Source organism: Catharus ustulatus, chromosome 22 (genome assembly GCF_009819885.2).
Source record: "Catharus ustulatus isolate bCatUst1 chromosome 22, bCatUst1.pri.v2, whole genome shotgun sequence".
Lineage (NCBI taxonomy): Eukaryota > Metazoa > Chordata > Aves > Passeriformes > Turdidae > Catharus > Catharus ustulatus.
This window is the reverse complement of record NC_046242.1, coordinates 2,355,595-2,370,277: the sequence shown is the minus strand read 5'-3', so window position 1 is coordinate 2,370,277 and position 14,683 is coordinate 2,355,595. Positions and strand designations below refer to the sequence as shown.

At 60.2% G+C, this 14,683-nt stretch overlaps 1 protein-coding gene across 1 annotated transcript; it reads right to left on the bottom strand.

Annotated features, from left to right (window-relative positions):
- Nucleotides 1-1,552: 1,552 nt before the first annotated feature.
- Nucleotides 1,553-11,317, bottom strand: TBX2 (T-box transcription factor 2). The gene is made up of 7 exons (XM_033078603.1): nucleotides 10,758-11,317; nucleotides 9,804-10,071; nucleotides 7,227-7,373; nucleotides 5,993-6,069; nucleotides 5,747-5,916; nucleotides 3,892-4,505; nucleotides 1,553-3,101 (listed from the first exon to the last, which is right to left on the bottom strand). Exons 1-7 carry the CDS (start codon nucleotides 11,120-11,122, stop codon nucleotides 2,655-2,657), a joined length of 2,088 nt encoding a protein of 695 aa, XP_032934494.1. The 5' UTR covers nucleotides 11,123-11,317; the 3' UTR covers nucleotides 1,553-2,654.
- Between the last annotated feature and the right edge of the window lie 3,366 nt (nucleotides 11,318-14,683).

Genomic DNA, 14,683 nt, shown 5'->3' with positions numbered 1-14,683 from the left:
GTCACCGTCATGAACCCACAGAACATTTTTCCCCTCCCCAGTGAAGAGCAGCTTTGTGCTCAGTGGCCAGGTTGGGATGTCCTGCTGGCCTCCAATCCAGGATGGGTGACAGGGCTGCCCCTGACCCACCAGGATGGCAGGAACACATCATTCTGCAGCACCATCACCATCACTGAGGCTTTCCCAACCACCTTAGCCTAAATCCAGCACAGCTGGATTAGAGGAAAAAGGGCCAGAGGAGCCCCCACACTGGCACAGGTTGTACCCCCTCACTAAAAATAAAGTCCCTTAAATTGCTGCTCATCCTGAGTGATGTTGATTCCAAAATAACCCTGAAAGCCTAACTTTAGTCACTACTCATCCCTCCTCCTGATGGGAAGGCATTCCCATCCTGCTGGTCCCCCTTGCAAGCAGAAATAATCACAGATGCAGCATCTCCCGCCGTCGAGGAACCCAACCTCAGCCCCTCTCTCCGGACACTGCTCCGGGGGGTCCAAAGCCCAGGAACGGGAGTGCGGGGGAGGCCGAGCGGGGCCGCGCCCGCCCCGTCGGGGGGAGCGAGGTGATGCCAGCAGAGGGCGCGCGGAGCCCGGAGCTGCGCCCCAGCCCGCGGGGGCCGCGATCCCGCACGGAGAGCGGGACCGGCCTGGAAACGCGCTGCTCCTGCCTCCGCGGCCGCAGCCCGCGGCACCCCGACCGGCACTGGGTGTACACGGGGGGAGACTTAAATCCCACGGCCCGCGATGGCCTCATCCCCGACGGGACCGGCGTGCCCGGGCTGTTTTGTCACCCTCCTGGACGGTACCGGCGTGCCTGGGTCCCTTTGTCACCCTCTGAACGGTACCGGCGTGCCTGGGTCCCTTTGTCACCCTCCTGGACGGTACCGGTGTGCCCGGGCTGCTCTGTCGCCCTCCTGAATGGTACCGGCGTGCCCTGCTCATCCCTTCCTTGTCACCCTCCTCGTGCCCGGGTATCCCTTCCCCATCACCCTCCTCGTGCCCGGGTATCCCTTCCCTGTCACCCTCCTCGTGCCCAGGTATCCCTTCCCCGTCACCCTCCTGGACGGTACCGGCCTGCCCTGCTCATCCCTTCCCCATCACCCTCCTCGTGCCCGGCTCATCCCTTCCCCGTCACCCTTGCCCATGTCGGACGGTGCCGCTCTGCCCCGCTCGCTCCACCCCCGTGTGTGACCAGCGCTCCCCCGTCCCCGCCGGTCCCGGCTCTGCTTCCCCGGCACCCTCGGAGGTTCCCGGTGCCGCATCCCGGGATGCGCGCCCCATCCCCGCGCACCTGCCACGGAGGGCGAGCGAAGGCCCGGGGGGCACCAAACCCCGACGGATCGAGCCCTGCACGGGGTCGTTTCCTTTTTTGCACCGCGGAAGGGGCGGCTCCCCCCCAGCGCTGCGCACCTGCGGAGGGGCGGCCCCGACGGGGCGGAGCGGCCGCGGGAATGAAACAGGCGGGAGCCGGCAGGACTTCTCCGGGTAGATTTTTTTTTTTTTTATTGAAAGATGTGAGAATTCATCAAAACTGAACAGACAAGATACCCGAGTAACCAGCACGTTGCAAATCATGTATCTTTTTATTTTAAAACAAATATAGAGCACAGTCCTGTGATATTTAAATTTATTATACTTTTTTTTTTGTTCTGGAGTGAAAAATAAAAACCTGAGGTTTATTCCTGCATTCTCTATACCCCGCACTGTAGCAATATTTTAGTTACGTTTTGGATTCGTTAGTTTATTTTTTTTCTTGCAAAAGTCCGTTAAAGGATTGAAATCTTAGTTTTAATGACTCCAAAAATTGTTTTGTCAGTGGCACATGATTGTCCTAGAGAACAGGCGGGATAAACAATATTTTAAAACACAGAGAAACCGATATCTCCTTCAATCACAAAGAGCTAAATAGTTTTCATTTACAATATATATGTTCATGTAAAATGAAACAAAAAAAAAACGAAAAAAAAAACTTAAATGCGAGGAGTTAAACTCTAAATATTATGTACACACCAATGTACAACTCTGAATAAATTAATACCAATTTGCATATTCTGGGATCCTTATAGCTTATTTACACAAATTACCATTTATTTCATAAATATCTGCCCAGGTACCCACGAGGCTCCCCCCGCCGTGCCCGCTCTGCGCGGCGGCGGCTGCCGAGGCGGTTTGGTTTCCATCTTCAATTTCTTATCTCTCTCTCTCTCTTTTTTTTTTTTTTTTTTATCTTTTTAAATTTATTTTTTCCTTCCCCTTGCACAGATGAGGGTTTGGCCCCTCTCACCCCCAGCAAGGCAGGGGCTGGGGCCGCCCCGTCCATCAGGTGTCTCGGCACCAGCTCATCACCCTGCCCCGAGCTGCCCAGTGCCCGGAGCGGGGAACTGGGGGGAACTGGGGGCTCCGTGGCCTCGCTGGAGCTGGGGGAGTCTCTCCCAGCCCCACAGCCGAAGGGGAGGGCAAGCCCAGCGCTCCAGCTTCTCCCTCCTGGCTCCGGGGAGGTGGCTCCGCTCGGCCCGTGGGGTCCGTCCCTCTGCTGCAGCACCCCGCTCCCTGTCTGCTCCCAGCCCTCGCTCCACAATAAATATTTATACTGTGCTGTACAAAATACCAGTGCTTCTCCGCCCCGCCGGGAGGGCTCGCTGCCCTCCCCGCCGGTCACTTCGGGGACTCCCTGCCGGGTGACAGCTCCCGCTGGCTCTCCAGCCCGCTCACCAGTCTCTGGATGTTCTGCAGTTCATTGAGGGACTCCTTGAGGGAGCCCTTGGGGGAGGCAGCGGGGCGCTGGCTGCCCCCCTTGTGCAGGGGCACGTCGGGCAGGGGGCTGGATTCCCGGCTGCTGCCGGCCTTGGAGCCCTCGGAGCCGGGGTTGAGGCTGGCGGGGAGGCCGGTGGTCAGCAGGTTGGTGCTGGGCGGGATGGTGACCGGGAGCTGGTAGGGGCTGAAGCGCAGGCGGGGCCGGCTGCTGCCCAGGAAGGGGTTGCGGGACAGGGGCCCGGCGGCGGCCGCGCTGGTGGCCGGCATGGCCGAGGCGGCCGCTGCAGCCGCTGCCATGTAGGTGTAGGGGTAGGGGAAGAGTCCGCCGAAGGTGGGCATCGGGATTCCCTGTGGGGAGAGAGAAAGGGCGGTCAGAGCTGTGCTGCATCCCCGCTCCTGCCTGCCCCACTCCATCTGTGTTCCCAAAAAGGCAAAGATGGAACAGCCCAGTGTCACCCTAAAAGCAGAGCACAGCCCCATCCGCCCAGTCCTAAGCCAGGCTGGTGACACCGAGCACAAACTCCTGTCTGAGATCTGTCCCCTCTCTGCATCTCCTTGCCTGTGCAGCACCACAACCCCTTAACTGCATTAAAACACGTTGTTAAGCAGGACGGATAAATTAGGGGAGTTCAAAGGCATCTCTGTGTATTCCATCAGAGGAGATGGGAAAGGCAACGCCAGCGCAGGCACTGTGGGAGGGCTCCAGAGCTGACAGGAAGACAGGGAGCTGCTGGATGGGGACAGCCAGGTCAGGCAGGGCCACAGCTCCTGACTCTGCCCTTGACTATGGAGGAGCCATAGCAGCTGCAAGAAAATCAAGATTCCTTGAATCTTCAACCCTTGAAACCACCTTCAAAATATCCCCTGTGTTCTGTGGCACAGCTGGTAACATGCCAGGGGTGTGTCACCCCCTTGTCCCTATGGGTGCAGAGGGCCTGGGGGAGGCTGGGGGCACCAACAGCTCCTTCCCTGCAGTGGGGCCACCCTGCATGTCCCCACACTGCGGGTGACACTGGCCAGGCCTGTCCTGCATCCCCAAAGTGCTCCGCTCACTCAGAGAGCTTTATGGGAGGACACAAAGAAGAGATTTCAGGGTCCAGCTGGACAGCAGGGATAGGGATGGGGACCCAGGGCTTACCTGAGAGGCCAACATGTGCTGGGAGAGGTGGAAAGGGAAGGGGGTGGCCGTCCCTGCCGCACCTGGGGCGGATGAGAGGGCTCCATTCTCCAGGCTGCCCCCGCCGGTCACTGAGGCCAGCAAGTGTCCCATGCCCATGGCAGAGAAGGCGCCGGGGGCCATGGCGAACTGTCCTGGGTGGATGAAGAGGGGCTGCCCAGCGCCCAGCGGGCTGAAGAACTGCTGCCCGTGGAGGCCGGAGAGCGCCAGGCTCTGCAGGTGGCCGGCGCTCAGGTGCGGGGGGCTGTCCGTGTGCACCATCAGCGGGGCGAAGGCCTCCTTGCCCAGCCCGCCGCCCTCCGGCTCCTTCTTGCCTGGGTCCGTCTCTTTCCTCCTCCCTTCCACCTTGTCCTTCTCCAGGCCCCGTGTGCCGAACAGGCCCTCGCCAGGACCCTCCCGGGGGGATGCAGCATCCTTGGCTTTCTCCGGGCTGTGCCTCTCCTTGCTCCGTTCCTCCGGGCACCGGGGGCTGCCGCGGGGCGTCGCGTCCTCCGCGCTGGGGCTGGCTGCTGCCACCGGCCGCTCCTCGGGCACCTTCTCCACCTCCGCGTCGCTGTCGGCCCCTGGCTTCTCCTCTGCGAGGGGATGGAGGGGCAGAGGGTCAGAGCAGAAGCACCCGGGGGAGGAGAGGAAGGGTCACTCACAAGAGCCCTGCTGTCAGGGAGAGGTTGCAACGGCGAAGCCGCGATCGTTATTAATGGGACAGAGTCATTTTGGGGGCAGAAATGAGCCCTCGTGCTATGGTCACTCTGGGGAAAGGGGATTAACAGCAGCAAGTCCTGTGGCTGTGCCAAACAGGAAGAACACGTTGGATGGAGCAGCAGAATCTATTCTGTAACAGATCGCTCTCCTCAGCTGCAAAGTCCAAGCGGGGATGAGGAGAGCGGGCAGTGGACAGAGGAAATGGTCCTGCGTATATTTAATTACATGGAGCTGATCGCCAGTGCGCCGTGGATTTATTCCAAATGTGCAGGTTGAGACAGGTTAAAGAGGCAGTTTTAAGGCTGGGAGTATTGTACAGACCTCCCTAAAAAGGGGTTTAATTTAAAAAACCCCATTGAGCTCTCAGAGGAGGCAGAGGGATGCGAGGCGAGGGCGAGGGGAGCTGAGCCCCTGCCTGCGCGGCTCCACTAAACGAGAAAAGCCTTTTGGTGCGGGTGAGGTGAAGCTCTGCAGGCTGGGGTAAATATTCGGGGAAGCCTTTGAAAGTGGAGAGGGGTGTAATAAACCCTCCCTCCAGCTCGGGGTGGGGGGTTGCAGTTTTGATGAAGGTTTGCAGGGAATCGAGCTGGTGGAAAGTTTAAAGAGCAGATTGATAGTGCTGCGAGACAAAACCCAGCATCGAACGACTGCAGCGTGGGAGCTGCTGGTTTATTTTCATTGACCAGCTTGAAGCCTTGGAGTTACAACTTTTTTTTCCCCCTCTTTCAAATGTGTTAATTCTTTTTCTTTTCTCTTTTTTTCTCCCTTTTTTAAGGGGAGTGAAGCAGGGAAGGCAGGGCACGCCAGGTTAACGTGGCGAGCACGCAGGCTGCTTTGCCGTTTCTTCTTGTAAAATATAAATACAAGGCATCAGGTGCATAGAGGAACAAATATATATTCAAAAGAAAACATCTAAAGAGAAAAACGCGGCAAATCGTGAATGCCATTCGCGTTTGCTCTGTTTTTGTCCTTTCAACCCCTGGGCTCCCCTGTGCGCATCCCCATCTTCGTTTTCCCCAGTGTTTTGCCTCCCTTCCCACAGGAAATCAGCACGCAGCAACCCCGAGGGAAAAGAACATTTGGGGACATTTGGGGACGGCGATTCCTGCGTTACCTCTGCCGCTGCCTTTGAGGCGCAGGGGGCTGGGGATGGCACCCACGGGCGAGTGCAGCGCATCGCGCACGGCCGAGGGCTCGCAGGAGGAGGCGTCCGACTCGCCGCCGTCGCGGTCGGGCTTGCAGGGCTCCTCGTACATCCGCAGGGACGGCAGCGAGAGCTGCTTCCTGCGGGGACAGGCAGCGTCGGGCACCGGCCGAGCCCCCGCGGGCGCGGAGCCGGGGGGACGGGCGCACCCCTTACCTCTTCTCCCGCCGGCCATTGCCCGTGTCCCGAAAGCCCTTGGCGAAGGGGTTGTTATCGATTTTCAGCTGCGTGATCTGCGAGGGGGGAGAAGGAGAGAAGGGGCGGTGTGAAGCCCTGGCCGCCCCCCCTTCCCCGCCGCCGTCGGGGAGCGCGGGGTGCGCGGCGCAGGCTGCGGAACCCGCGTTAACACACCGCATGCTTTATTAAAAATGATGCTGAGGTTTGGCCTTGAATTATTAATAGCGTCTTAATGATAGGAAGTTATTTTTCACGGCCCCCCGGAGGGAAGATGGCGACTGAGCTGCGCGGCGCTGGTTAAAAGCTATTCTTATCCCTGCCTGCCACGGGCTGCTGGGGCCGGCGACATCAGGGCGCTCAATAATGCATGGCCCTGAAACACGGCCCCGAGAGGGGCTCTGGAAAAGGCCCGGCTGCCCGGCCCCGCCGCGACCCCCGGCCCGAGCATCCCCCGGCCCGAGCATCCCCCGGCCCGAGCATCCCCCGCCCGACGGGGCCCACGGCCGGCGGCCGCCCCGCGCAGCTTGCGGCGGGCGCGCAGACAAAGTGCTCTTTAATCGATTGTGACTCTTCGCCATAAACTTTACGAGGGAAACAAGCCCACCAGGACCCTCAGACAGAGCTGTCAATTAGCATCAGCAGCCAGGGGTGGAGGTGGGGGTCAGCTTTTGGGTTAAAACACACGCACAACTCTTGGAAGGGGACGGCAGAGGCTCTCTGCTCCCCATCGTGCTCTCCTGGCTCTGCCTGCTCACGGGGCGACACTTGCTAAATCACGAAAGCAACTAAAATTAGCTTATCTGCCTCTATTTTTTGGCTCATCCAGAGCTCCTCGGTGAGGCTGCCCAGGCCTGGTGCTGCTCCACAGCCTGGGCCTGCAGCAAAGACCCCCACGGGCCAGCAAGGAGCCACAAACTCCATGAGGGAATTATTAATAGTAATAATAGAAATACTGACAACAGCATTAATATTAATACTAAAACTAACGATAATAATACAAGCAGTACGAGGGTGCATCCTACTCTGAGCGCTTCAGGTTTAACCTTTCTACTTCTGCTGCTTTTTGCCCCGAAATATCCTCATCAACATGGACACACACAAAAATACCCTGATACAGGGTCAGGGATGGGACAGCCGTGAGAATAGGGAGAGGGACAGGGATGGGGACAGGGACAGGGATGGGGACAGGGACAGGGACAGGAGCTGCCCGTACCTTGTCGTTCTGGTAGGCAGTGACGGCGATGAAGTCGGTCTCGGGGAACACGTAGGTGCGGAAGGTGCTGTAGGGCAGCTTGAGGATGTCGTTGGCCCGGACGATGTGGAACCTGGGCTGGTACTTGTGCATGGAATTCAGGATGGTCTGGGATGGGCGAGAGAGCACAGCCCGCGGCTGCCGTCAGCCCCACGCCTCCAGTTCCCTCCCTAAAAAACCCTTTTCTCCCGAAAACAACCAAAAAAATTACACCCCTCAAATTCACCGCGAGGAAGGTGATGCTGGAGAAGGAGAATTTTTTTTTTTTCTTTTTTTCCCCCCTGCAGGATCTGTCCCCAAAGAAGGAGGTCAGGGAACGCAGCAGAACAGCATCTTTGCGGGTGTTAAGCACGGCAATAAAGCAGCGAAAGGGATCTCCCACTTTTATTACAACCCTGCAAACGCGAGGTGACTTTTCGACACGTTTCTCACCGCTTTTCATATTTCCGTCCTTAAAAATAAATTACTATCCCTCACCACCACAAAAAAAAATAATGTTAAAAGCCTCTGGGTGAGTGTCGGGGGCGGCAGGAGCCGGTGCCAGCCCCAGCCAGCGCCTGCGACCTGAAAGGAGCGTTTCACCACGAGCCATAGCAAATTTATGTCTCGGAGCAACGTTGCAGAAGGAACAGACTTTTTTTTTTTTTTTTTCCAGCCAGGTGTCTGAAAGCCTCGCCAGCACTCAAAGCCGTTCTCTACCCTTTCGTTTTATTTTTTTGAGTTCGGTTTGCTGATTTTTTTTTAGATATAAAACCCGAATTCCCTGCGACTTGGCTGAGGATTTTTGGAAGCGGTTGAACACCCCAAGCCGCGCCCCTGGGGCTGCTCCGACCCCTCGCTGCTCGCTGCCTGCTTTCCTGCCCGATAGTTTTTGAATAATTCCCCAACCTGCTGTGGTCGGGCTGAAATGCAGAATTCACTGCCCAGGATTCGTAGAAGGACGGCGAAAGATTGAGTAATTATTGTCAAATAACGTCGGCCAAATGGCTAAATAATTATCACTTCATTTCGGTTTAGAAGGTAATAAAAAAAATCCCCCCATTTTTTTTTTAACCCAAGCAATAATCACCTGCTGATGAACTGTCAGATCGCTGTTATATTGATATAATCTAGACGGGATTTATCATGAAAATGGTGCAAAAAGTCTCATTCAGGCGTGCAAATCTGCATTCCTTTAAAAAAAATAATCATCCCTCTCTGGCCAGATGGGCACTGGCTAAACCCTCATCTCCCAGATTTAACACAGTCCGGATTTTGGACAACGACAGATACCAGAAATCTTTAATTGAAGGAGGCGAACCGTTAAAAGCGCTGAATCAAACTAGTTTTTCACCAGTACAAAAACAAACAAAAAAAAAAGAAGTATTTTTTAGACTCCTTCTCTATCGATTTACCTTGCTGGCTATAAATAACCTCGCAATGTATTATTTAACAAAGACGCTGCTTCCTGCCTTAAGAGAAAAAAAAAAATAAAAGTGAGAGAGAGAGAAAAAAAAATGGGGGAGAAAAAAAAGAGAGTGGAAAAAATAGAGAGGGAGAAAAAAAACATTAAAAAGAGAAGGGAAAGTTGTGCGGGAGGAGCGGAGCTGCTCCGAGCTCCCCAACGAGCGGGGTCCCACAGCTCCCGCTCCGCCGGGCCCGGTTCCCCGCTAATTCCCGTATCAGCAGCGCTGCCCGATGAACTTTCCCTTCATCGCCCTAAATGCTCGCTCAGAGGAAGGAGAGCTGGCTGGGGCTCCGGGATTTCCCCCTCCGTGCATTCCCGCAGGATCGCGCTCCCCTCGCGTTCTGACCCTGCTTTCTGCAAATGGCCAACACTCTCCGCTGTCTTTCTTTCCTCTCCCCCTCTCTCTTTTTCCTTTCTTTCGTTATTTTGTTGCTAGCTTTTTAGGCTTAATTTCTTTGTTTTGTTTTACTTCCTTTAGGTGATGCAGATTTCATCAATAGGGATATAAAAGGGACTTTTCCAGAGGCAGATGGTGCCAACGACTCCAGCCCTTCTGTCGGCTGCGGAAACCCAGCGCAGGTGCCGCCGGCCCCGGCTCCGCTCGGTCCGGGTGGCAACCACGGTCCCTGTCCGGCCACCGCCCCGTCGGGGCTGCCCTCGCACAGCCTCGGCCCCGCACATCCACCTCCCGAAATTCTCTCCCCACAGAGCCTCCAAAACTGGGAAGAAGCAGCAGGACAGGCCGTGGAGGCCCGGGATGCGGGAGCCAAGGAGAGCCCTAGGCTCCCTGCTGCCCAACCTTCCTTTTTCCCCCCGAGAACGGGAGCTGCCCCTCGGTGCCGGGCAGGACCAGGGGCTGCGGGACAGCCAGGCCACCGCAAGGCCCGGCCTGGCCCCACCGCCCAGCTAGACCCGGCTGGAGGAGCCTCTAAAGCCCCGCAGTTCCCCGGGGGAGATTACGGGCAGCCCCGGAACCTGGCAGCCCCCGAACCGGGCAGCCCCCGAACCTGGCAGCCCCCGCACCGGGCAGACCCCGCTCCTGCCCAGGGTCCCTGCCCGGGGGCTCCGCTCTGCCCCGCAGCCGAACTTACAAAGCCGTGCTTATCCGAGATGTTGTTGGTGAGCTTGAGCTTGTGAAAGGCAACAGGTTTGGCCATCCACTGCTCCCCCGTGGCCGGGCTGTCGGGGTGGATGTACATGCGCTTGGGCATCTCCGGGTCGGCCTTGCCGGCCACCATCCAGCGGGAGTTGTGGAATTTGTACCGGCAATCGTCGGCCGCCACTATATCCATCAGCAAAATGTACTTGGCCTTCTTGTCCAGGCCGCTCACCCGCACCTTGAACGGGGGGAACATCCTCCTGCGGAGAGACCCAGAGCAGTTCAGGGCTGCCCCCGCCCGCCGCCGACCCCCGACGGCTGCGGCCCCACCGAGCCCCCCGCACCGCCCGTCCCGGCCCCACCGAGCCCCCCGCACCGCCCGGGCCCGGCTGCTGCTCCCAAACCACCATCTTTTCGTTTAATTCGCTGAGGATTCCCAGCCTTGCTCACGTCCCACCTCTCCTCATCCTTCCGTGCTGCCCACACCGTGGTGGAAAGTAGGGAAAAAGCACAAAAATCCCATTTCGGGAAATAAGGGGCGAAAATACATCTTTGTTTCCCCCAGTTTCTCTGCCCTACGGCGACTCGCTCGCTCAGCAATCCAGGCTGCCTCCCCAGGGCCCGGGGCCACGGGCAGGGCCGGGGACGACCCCGGACGTGGGGAAAGTTTGGCAGGAGGGAAGGCAGCGGCGGAAACAACGGGAGCGGGGGATTCCGAGCGCTCAGTTAACGTGCACGAATTTAATTTGGGATCGCGGTCGGAGAAGTAGTAAAGGGAGAGGGGGAGCGGTGAGGGGAAAGCTCGGAGAAGCGGGGAGGAAACACCTCCGAAAAACTCCAGGGATCGAAACTCTCCGCGTTTATTCATGGGACGTGGGATGGAGCGGGGGGCGAGGGCGCTACGCGGCCGCGCAGGTGCGGGGAGGGCTGGGGGTGCTGCTCTTACCTCCCGGACTTGGTGATCACCATCTCGGTGCCCAGCTTGTGAAACTGGTCCCAAAGCTCTTTGGCTTCCAGCGTTACTTTGGGGTCGTCCTCGACCTCCTCCTCGGGCTCCAGGCTTTTGAGGGAGCGCAGATGGGCGGCTTGGTGGTGGTGTCCCAGGGCCGAGACGTGCAGCCCGGCCTCGGCCGCCCCGGCCAGCCCTGGGTCCGGCATGGGCTTCGCCAACGCCGCCGGAGGCAGAGCCAGAGCCGGGAAAAAGGACGGCTGGGCGGCTGCGAGGAAAGCGGACATGGGGAAGTCAGCCGGCCGGGGTGCGTGGAAGGGGTGGTAAGCCATGGCAGTCCCTGGGAAGGCTGGATCTCTCATCGGTGCATCCACAAATCCAGGAGAAAAAGAGGGATTCCCTTTACAAAAATGCGTGTGTGTGTATTTGTTGCGTTTTATTTTTTTCGCCTCTCCTGCCCAGCGAACTCGCTCGAGTCTCTGGAAGAGGAAGGAAAATCAACAACACACACACACTCCGAAAAAAGGAAATAAAAAAAGTATTTAAAAAAGAGGCGAAAATCAGCCGAACTAGATTCGGGAAAAAAAAAATAAGAAGAAAAAAAAAAAGGAAAAGCGAGGCAGTTCCCGGCTCCTGGGGCTCCCGGTCTGCGGAGGGGAGACAGTAGGTCCTTATTTTTTGTTGTTGTTGTTGCAGCGAGGGAGAGCGAGCGAGGGAACGAGCCCTCCCAGGAAAGTCCTTCCCGACACTAAAATAGAAACAAAAGCCGGGTCGGGGCTGCGCGGGGCTGCGCGGGGCGCGGCGGGGCAGGGGCGGCCGCGCTGCCCTCACACCCCCGCGGGCCCGGGCTGCGCCCCGGCGGGGCCGCGCCGGCTCCGCGCTCCGCGCTCGGCGCTGCGGCTCGGGCTGCTCATGGCCAAAGGAGCCGAGTGGGAACGGTGAGATCTTGTCCTGATCTCTGTAAAACTGTGACTATCTCACATGTCCTTCCTGCTCTGATCCGCCCGCTAATGAGCCAAGCCCCCTTGATTGCTGATTTTACGCGTTTCAGACCAATTGTGGATCTGCATAGGCGGGGTTTTGACAGCTCCGGCCAAGCTCCGGGCGCGGGGGGGCGGGGGGCGCGGAGGGAGGGAGGAAGGGAAGAAGGGAAAAAAAAAAAAAAGGGAGGAAAAAAAAAAAAAGAAGAAGAAGGTGTCGGAAGCATCGGCAGTAAGAAAACATGTCAACAGAATAAAATATTAACCAATGACAGAGAAAAGTGCTCGAAATCCCACCCCCGGCTCCTTTCCGCATACCGGGTCAGCCCCGGCTGCGCCGCCGGTGCGGGGCCAGCGCGGAGCCACCTCGGCGGAGCGGGGAGCGGAGCCTCGGGGGCGGGGGGCGGCGGCAGAGGCCCCCGCCGGTCTCCGCGGGGGCGGCGGGCCGGGGAAGGGGGGGAGAGGCCGGGGGAGCCCGGCGGCGGCCGCCTTACGCCAGATCCTGGAGAGCGGATCGCGGTGGGGCGCGCCCCGCCCGCCGCTCCGCGCAGAGCCGCGCACAACCGCGCAGCGCCGACGGGGCGGCCGCCGGAAGCGCGGCCCGGCGGAGAGCTGCGGGCGGCGGCGAGGCCCCGAGCGGCGACCTCCAGCGCGGGTGAGTCGCTCCCAGCCGTCGCCCCCCACCCTGCCGACCGCCGCCCCGAGCGGGAGCGGGAGCGGGGGGGTCCCGCCCGCAGCTCCGCGCCCACGGCGGAGGCGCAGACCCCCAGACCTCGCCGTCGAGGCGCGTCGGGTACGCGGCCGGGGGCCAGCGCGGCGGTGCCCGGCCGGAGGGGCTGTTTACCCGGGCGGGGGGAGGCAGATAAGGAGGAGGGGGGACACTCCGGGGCTGTTTGCTGAGGGATTAGGGCCGGTCCCGCCGCGCCGGGGCCGGGGGGGGGCGGCGGGCGCGGTGGGTGTCCCCTCGGAGAGGCCGGTTTGGAGATCTGCGCTGATTAACTGAGGGCCGCGGTGGCTGAAGAGGGCCCTGGCGCCAGGCGGCTGAGCCCTCACAATAAAGACCCGTCTCTTGTCACTTCATATTTACCCCCAAATCTTCAAAAAGCGCCCTGCCATCCTTCCAAGGCTCCTGCCCCCGCCGCCTGCGCTGCGACCAGGCGGGACGGGGGGGGGCGGCCGACCCACTCCTCTGCCCCCCGGCCTGTCCCCCCCCCGCCCCCGGCCCTCCCGCTCCGCGGATGCGCAGCGAGGCGCGGCCGCGGCAGCTCGGAGCCCTCGCGGTCTGTGTCGCTGCTCCCCGCGCAGGGTGGGATGCGGGGACCTCCGGGTGTCCCTTTCCCATCCCGACCTCTCCTCTCTATTCCTCCGCCCCGGTTCATCCTGCTGGTAGCCCCCGGCGGATCCCATCCCCATCCCCGGGCTCTCCTCGGGGCCGATCTCCACCTGCCCCGCGGCCCGCGGCAGGTTCACCTCTGCCCGCACCGCGCCCGACGGGGCGGGCACCGCGCGTCACCCGCCGGGGCTGCGGGGCCGGGGGGGTCCCGCTGACCATTGAACGGGCAACGGGGACTGAAATTTAAACCCAATTTGGACTTTGCTTCCTCGCCGCCGTGGAAAACTGCTGACGGCAGCTTTGGCAAAAGTGGGGCTTGCTTGTATTTTTTTTTTTAGCAATTTCCCCCCCTCACAAATAAAGAGTGGAGCCTTTCATAGCCTCGGGGTGAATCTCCCCACGCCGGGACGGTTCTCCCGCGGACACCTCGCCCGCTGCTCCGCGGGAAGATGCGAGGCGCGGCCCTTCGGGGCCTGTGTCCCCGCCGTGTCCCCGCGAGGAAAGGTCGCCTGTCCTCCGGGCCACTGGCCGGCGTCCCGCCCGCGCCCCCCGCACCGCTGTAAGGCCTGCAGAATAAAACTGATCCAGAGCAGCCTCGTCTCCCCGACCTTCCGTAGCGCCGGGATGGGGGGATGAGGGGCTAACGGGGACCGGGTACCAACGGGGACCGGGTACCAGCGGGGACCGGGTACCCACTGCGCTGCCACCCTCGCGGCCCCGGGCACGGCGGGCAGGACACGACCCAGGAGCCTGCACCCATGGACAGCCGTGCCCACGCATCGCCCGTCGGTGACCGAGCACCGGGCAGGGAGAGAGGAGGCGACGGCCCCGGTTCGCGTTCCGAGGGCAGAGTGCCCCACGCCCGGGGATGAGGAGTGTTCCCCTCCGAGGGAAGGTTTTCCAACCCGCCCCAGGGCACTGCAGCGCTCGGGGCCGCCGTGCCTGGCTCCTGCCAGCCGTCCTGCTCCCCGGCGTGTGGAGACCGGGCTTGTCTCGTGGATTCGTCCCGGGGATCCGTCCCCGTTCAGCCCGGGGACACCGTCCCGTCGGGCCGCCCCCGCCCCCCACCCGCCCCGCATCGCGGCCCCGCTCGCTCTTCCCCTTTCATCTCTGCCCATCTCCACTCATCATCCCTTTTCTATTTTTAGCCGGTAGACTTAGGCCTTGGCGCCAGGCCGTTTAAGACCTGTCAAAGTCCTTCATATTTCCCTCACGTCACATGGACCTTTCGCTCTCTTCCCCGCGCCATGCGAGGGCCGTAATTTGGATCTGTGAGCTGGTGAGCAAATGCAATTTGCTCTTCTCCATCGCTGTGTTGTCTCCGTGACCCCAGCCAGCAGGACGGCTGGTGTCCTGTCCGGGGCACTTACACAAATTGCGGGTGATTGATGAAAAATAACAATTCTCACAAGCAGCCGGGCCTCCGCCTTCCCCTCCTCCCGGCTCCTCCGGGCTGCGGCGGCCCCGCGCCCCGGGGAGCGCTCCCCCCCGACGGGGAGCACCAGGGAAAAGGAGTTTTCTTGTGCCCAGGGCGAGCCGTGGTGGCCCCCATTGCCGGCAGTGATGCCACGGCAAGAGGAGAGCCCCGGGCCCTCGGGAAGGGAGGCTCG

What these genes read in the sequence shown, in the direction of transcription:
- TBX2 (XM_033078603.1), bottom strand. Translation starts at nt 11,122, where the DNA reads ATGAGAGATCCAGCCTTCCCAGGGACTGCCATGGCTTACCACCCCTTC. An exon ending in TCTCGGATAAGCACGGCTTT is followed by an intron (nt 7,374 to 9,803) that starts GTAAGTTCGGCT and finishes CGCCCATCCCAG; the next exon opens with ACCATCCTGAATTCCATGCA. An exon ending in AATGGCCGGCGGGAGAAGAG is followed by an intron (nt 5,917 to 5,992) that starts GTAAGGGGTGCG and finishes CTGTCCCCGCAG; the next exon opens with GAAGCAGCTCTCGCTGCCGT.